The sequence below is a fragment of the Molothrus aeneus genome, chromosome 2 (assembly GCF_037042795.1).
Source record: "Molothrus aeneus isolate 106 chromosome 2, BPBGC_Maene_1.0, whole genome shotgun sequence".
Taxonomy (NCBI): domain Eukaryota; kingdom Metazoa; phylum Chordata; class Aves; order Passeriformes; family Icteridae; genus Molothrus; species Molothrus aeneus.
The window spans coordinates 56876127-56882515 of record NC_089647.1 but is presented as its reverse complement, the minus strand read 5'-3'; the positions used below and the strand labels follow the sequence as shown (position 1 = coordinate 56882515).

Genomic DNA, 6389 nt, shown 5'->3' with positions numbered 1-6389 from the left:
CTTTAAAGGAGAAGGGAAGGCAGTCACCAGAGGAATTGGCTGACTGGACGGGAACCGCCGGGAGTGCAGTCAGCAGGGCTGGGCAGTAACTGGGGGAAGGTCATGGCAGCAGTGGGACATCGGGACCACTGACCCCCCGAGCACCGTCTGGAGCGGAGCCCAGGCTCAGAGGGAGGGAAGAACTGCGCCCGCAGGCGTGAGAAGCCAGAGATGGCAGAATCAGTTTGGTTGGAAATGACCTCTGAGATCATCGAGTCCAGCCCCTGACTGAACAGCACCACGATAACCAGGCCAAGTCCAGTATTTCCTTAAACACCTCCAGGGACGGTGACTCCACCACCTCCCTGGGCAGCCCATTCCAATAACTACTTGCCCTCATTCTTCCTAATGTCCGACCTAAACCTCCTCGGTGCAGTTTATGAGACCACTAGCAATAGGGGTTAGAGTATTAATTAAAGAAAAAAGTTATATAATCTGTAACCAATGAAGGCTGATGCCTTTGTTAAAATTTACAACCAGTGTGAAGTTTTAGTAATCAGAGAACCAGCCTTTTGTGGGTTACCTAGCTCCCTACTTTGTGCAAATCAGAATCAAAACCAGAAAGAACTCCAGTGTGTCAGCTGGTGCTGTGCACCAAGCACCCAGCCCATGTCCAGAACAACAGAGTGGTGGACAGGACTTCCCAAAGACCTCCCAAAGGAGGTCTCCATCCTCTGCCTCCTCCGGATGGAATTTCCTTCTGTGAAATGCCTCAAAAATAAACAAGTGCCTTTTTCTCCTCTGTGGCTTCACACACGTGTGGAAAAGAACAGCGGCCTCAATTTTTATTTTCTGACTCAGAAGTGGCTGGGATTTTAGCTGTCGTGTTTTGTTTGGCTGCTGCCACAGGAACAAAGGCAGCTGTGACAGGGGAGGGCTTGCTCAAACTCAATCATGATTTCATGATTGACTCCAGCTTTTCCCTTCCTTTGCCATATCAAAGAGAGTTCAAAGTACAGATCCACCTGGCTGGCACACCAGAGCCCAAGGGATATGGGGAGGGAGTGATTTCCATTTACTATCTGTTACACAACAGTCTGCTGCTGGAGACACATTACTGCTGCTGGAGATTTCCACCACTTCTCTAACTGACATAAACTAAACTGACAAAGCATTTTCCATGTGTAATAGCTGCATCTATGGCATGAAGTTTTGTTGTGAAGATGTAACCTTATGGTGCAATTCCCTGCCCCCCCCCCTCACATTTTCAGTAAACACCAAAGCAACTTCCCTGTATCTAAAAACCAATGTCAGTCAAGCATTATCACTTCAGATTTTCTAGAATTATTAAATACTTGTAGTATAGGAAAACATCCCTATTTTATAGTTTTATTAAAAAAAATAGCTTCCATCTCCAGTGCTTCTGTCAATCTAACACAGCCCACGGGGTGAGGACTGTTACCAGATATGCTTCCACAAAGCTTATCCACATTCCTGAAAATATTGCCAGCCCTCCCCAGCTGCAGGGAGTGCTGCCAGATAAACAACCACTGGTGTGGGTATGACCAGCCTTCCTGTAAATGGGTGAGGTGCTGGGTTTGCAGGTGGAATCCTGACTGCCAAGAGTCAGAGGGAAGAACACTGAACTAACACGGCAGCTGTGGCAGAGAACTGTTTGTTCAATAGTTTGTAGAGTTCCTTCTGTCAAGAATCGAGACCATACTCTCTCTGCCACTCTGCTGCTCCTATTAGTTTTTCTAGTATTAGTGCTTAAAGTTATATTTAACCTTACCAACCAATCAATAAAACTACATCATTACTTCAATCATAGAAAGTCATATTCCCTTTCATTTTATACTGACAGAATCATAATACCAGGCAAAATATTTATTATTAACTTACCCTCTGCTTAAACACTGCAACACGCAAGTTTTTGAAGCCCTAATAGCTTGGGCTGTCAGTGGTATCATACAAACTACAACAACCTTTCTGAATTACACTCAGAATTTTGTGTTGTTTGTAACATACTGCGAAATGATGGAAAAGAAGAAGTTTAAGTCCAGGTCCTGGATTTATCTCAATCTTCAGTTCAGTTACAAAAATATACATTACTGCTGTTTCAAAGGATATTCAAGTCTGTTCAGAAGTGAATTGCACATGTTCCACCACAGACCCACACTGACTAATCACCCTGTCCCTGTTTCTCACTGTATTTTACTTATTTATGATGACTGTCAAAGCATTATAATAATTAAAAACATTCCAGAGTAAATACGGAAAAGTGGTTTTCCATTTGATTTATTTTCATAATAAACCAATTAAAATACAAAAGAAGGACCCAAGGTTCAATGGGCTCCATCATTTAAAAATTTGTCTTTAAATACAAAGTCACTCAGTAATATGAATACATATAACATTAGACCTCTAAACATAACAATCTTATTGATCTTATTTGCATCTATCAAAAATTTGTATGGAAAAAATTTAGCTGAAAAAACTTCCCTGCAACATTGAATATACAGTATTTACAATCAAAAACCAAGAACTCTTAGCAGTATTAATCTCCAAAAACCTGCATAAATCGTATATATTTAATTTCCCTCCCCCCTTACAAAATAATCTGAAGTAGAAAGCAAGATTGTTAAGCTTCATAGTCGCAAAATGGCATGAAACATTTGCACCTGTAGTGATGCCGTTAGCTTCTGTAATTAAATACATCTGATGTTTTCATATAAAATATAGACATGGCATTGTCATTTCTGGAATATATGTTTTGAGTACTCTCAATAGGAGTGTATATTCAGCTTTGCACACACAAGAGCTTGTGCTGCAAAAAATACAAGAGGATACCTGGTTATCAAAGTCTAAAACTGATGTCATTCACTGATATGAAACAGATACTCGATCATAAAAATTCAAACACATGGAATGAAACTGTCTTACTAAAACTAACTGCTGCTTCCAAAGGTGATAGACATACAGATTAAACAGAAAAGGTTACAATAACATTACTGCAATGTAAATCAGCAACAGACTGACAACAAATTAAGGGAAGTTTGAAACTTTGGCCAACAACCTCAGGAGAAAGTCTTCATAGCATAAAAAGCATGTTCCTTCATGCTTGTACTTTGAAAAATGAGTAATATATAATTTTATTTATATGATAACATTTAGCAATTAACAGAAAATCAAAATCCATCCTAAAGCATGAATTCTAAAAATTAACTGCAGAAATTTAGTAGCTTTGCAACATCATGCTTCAGAATCAAATAATATATACATAACTGAAAAGGTCCCATCACATTTATGAAAATAATCATCCACAGGGTCTTTTTTTTTTAATTATCAATACAAATTGGGTTCCAATGGTTCATTTTCTTGCTTCACTTGCACGTTAGATGGGAAATTATTTGAACTGGACACTACCATCACAAATGGTTGCTGCTGGAATCTCTGCTCCGACTGCTCAGTATCTTCTACTTTGTCACTCTCCTCCTTCTCCTCTTCTTGTAGGCCAACCTGCTTCGTGTCCGGTGCTTTAATGACCGACGTGATCACCGTGCCCGAGGGCTGAGACACCACCTGTGAGCTGCTGGGCGAGAACGTCACCACGGGGTTGCTGGAGCTGAAGGATGGAGATGAAGCCATGTTGACTGTTCCATTGCAAATTGTCTGCACGCTGCTGGTGAGCACCTGCTGAACTTGTGCTGGGCTCAGCACAATCGAGGAAGGAGGTGAGACTGGCTTCTGAGACTGTAGCATGATGTTTTCTTTAAGAACCGTCATGGGCTGGGAAGTAGGAATGGCTTGTAAAATGAATTTCTGTGCTGTTGTTACTGAGGCTGGATCTGTGCTGGCTATCACTGTAGTAAGAGGCACTGTCTGGAGTGTTACAGTATGCAGCTGCTGATTTCCAGGCGAAACAACCACTGGAACCTGGGTTGGAGTCTGCAAAGTCCTGCTAAGATTAGAGAAGATTATTGTGTCAGAACACTTCCATGCTGGATTTTGAAAAAATAATTATAGATTTACCACAGAAAAAACATTTGGCATCATAAACATTTTATTTACCCAAAAGAGGTAGTAGAATCTCTCCTAATAAAACCAGAACTGGACCTGACCCCTGAATTCAGCAAGATGATTCCCAAAGTAAAAGTACCCCATATGAACAATTCTGCCATCACCAAGCTGAACAGCCTGCCTTTGAGACATTCAGTGGTTCATCAGGAAACCTAGAATCACATTCAAGACCTCTACCTCAAGCACTGACCACCATCAAAAGCACTAGAGATCTGCCATCAGTTTCAAAAATTACACCAAGTAAATAATAAATCACAAGCCTAACTCAGGCCTTAATTGTCCTGACATCCACATATACATTTAACTGTGTTCAAAAGTATCCACATCGTAGCACTGTCTGGGCATAACCTTGCCATACTCCCAGGACACAGAATTCTCTGTCTGCCAGGCTCACACACAACTTCTGGTAAAACAGCTGATCAGAATCTGCTTCCAAAACATCATTTTAATTTAGGAGTGATTGCAGGCTAACAGACTTGGGTACCATGTGACTGTCAATAGATGTAGAGCTCTGGGAACAACATTAGAGGATTAAGAGCTGTATTGCTGGAGTACACAGCTACTGCAGTGCACAGTGGTTACTGAAATGTGGCAATACACTCCAGTCACACAAATTAAAACAAAACAAAACCCCCAGAAAAGATAAATGGTTACCAGCGGAGAGAGAGAGGAAGGGAAGGGCAACTGCTCTGAGACCCTGACACAGCTTGTTTCATGCCACCGTGCCATGCTGTCTCTGGCAATCTTTCTTTCCTTGTTTGTCATGCAGAGTTGTCTCCAATCTTCCTGCTTCTCTTCAATGTTTAGTCCTGCCTGCCCTTCTCCCCTTTTTCAGTCTTAAGCTCTCCCTGGTGTTTTCTCAAAAATAAAAAAAAAAAAAAACCAATCTCCACCTTCTAGCTTATTTCTATCCCTGCTGCAGTCACTTTAGATGGAAAGCAATTTACTGTCAATGGTCATACTTCCATGCCCATGCACAATACTGCCTGCTCTTCTTTCTGAAGACTGGACCTCAGATATGCTGTAAGGGTTGCCTGCCATACATCAACCATGGAATGTCCTCCATTCTACACTCCTTCTACCCATACAGAATTTATTTTTCACAGCTCTGTGTAAGTCTACATTTCAACATTTAGCCACTGACCAGTCCAATCTAATTCAACATATTCAAAACTTCCATTTAAAACCATACTCTGGCTACCACAGTTGCAACAAAAAGCTTACCAAAGCAGGACTTAGGTGGTGCTGAAGCTATGGGACAATGTGGAGGCAGATGCTGCTGCTGGTCATAGTCCAGCTGCATAGGGAGCCGCATTCCCCCTTTCTTAGTGCAGCAGCAGAGACAAATGCAGGAATATATGTAGAAGGTTTCTCATGTCCCACTCAGCACAGTCCTCTAGGAAAGGCCTCTAGCTGAGCTCCAAAGACTGCTCCAGCAAGAGCAGGCCCAGTAACTCTGCTGGTATCAGGCTCAGAGCACATGGGTGCTTCCCTGAGCATCTTCCAGCTGCCAGTCCTTCCTGCAGGCAATCTTTCCCCCAGATCACAAAGAGCTTGGTAATACAAGAAACAAAATTTCCATCTGTAACTTTCTCTTCCTCCCAAGAAAGACAGTTGCAGTACCCAGCAATGCTGCTACAGCAAACCAAATCCAAATCATTGCCAATACATGCCTCATCACAGCAGCCATCATAACAATGACACAAAATTTGATGTGACTGACACCAGAGTCAATCTTGAGCTCCTTTTTCCCACAACAGAAGAAATCCCAAGGAAGAAGTTCATGGAAATGGGGCTGGTTGAAGGTGAAGCACCAGCTAGAGTGATTGCTTCTTTCTTTCAAACTTCTGGAGAACTTGGTGCTGGCACAGCAAATACCAACAACCGAGCCTAAAGCACAAGGCTCAGAATGACATTATCAAGGCTCATACCAAGTCTCCTAAGGGTTATCAGTGCTAACTATTTTTTTTCCCCAGCAATTCCCCTGGGACCTTTGACAGAAAAGTCACTAATGTCTGTCTCAGAAGTAGCAACAAGATGAGGGCATCCACTAGGCTCTTTAAAAAACTAAAAAAGCAAACTATCTACAGTTAAATAAACTTGTAATAAAATCAAAATGTCAGACAGGTACAGCTCAACCCAGGAAACTATACAGACACCTGCAATGCAAGTGGAACAGCTATGAAGGAGAGATAACTGACACTTGCCATTAGAAAAGCATCAAAAGAATCAGAATAGATACCAAGGCAGTTCTTTAATCCATGAAGAAACTTACCTGAGTTTGAAGGATTAAGAACAACACAATAGCTGCAATTTTGAAAGCAGGGCCT

The 6389-nt window shown here is 41.8% G+C and overlaps 1 protein-coding gene across 4 annotated transcripts in view; it reads right to left on the bottom strand.

Moving 5' to 3' along the window:
• Positions 1–2261: 2261 nt before the first annotated feature.
• The window catches only part of ELF1 (E74 like ETS transcription factor 1), an 87238-nt gene continuing 83110 nt past the window's right edge, over positions 2262–6389 (bottom strand). For 2 of the 4 annotated variants that reach the window (XM_066545038.1, XM_066545040.1), the window contains exon 9: positions 2262–3940. In XM_066545038.1, coding sequence (XP_066401135.1) covers positions 3325–3940 — 616 coding nt within the window. In that variant the 3' untranslated portion in view covers positions 2262–3324. The remainder of the gene's footprint in view (positions 3941–6389) is intronic. The other 2 variants (XM_066545039.1, XM_066545041.1) reach the window with 1 other exon arrangement.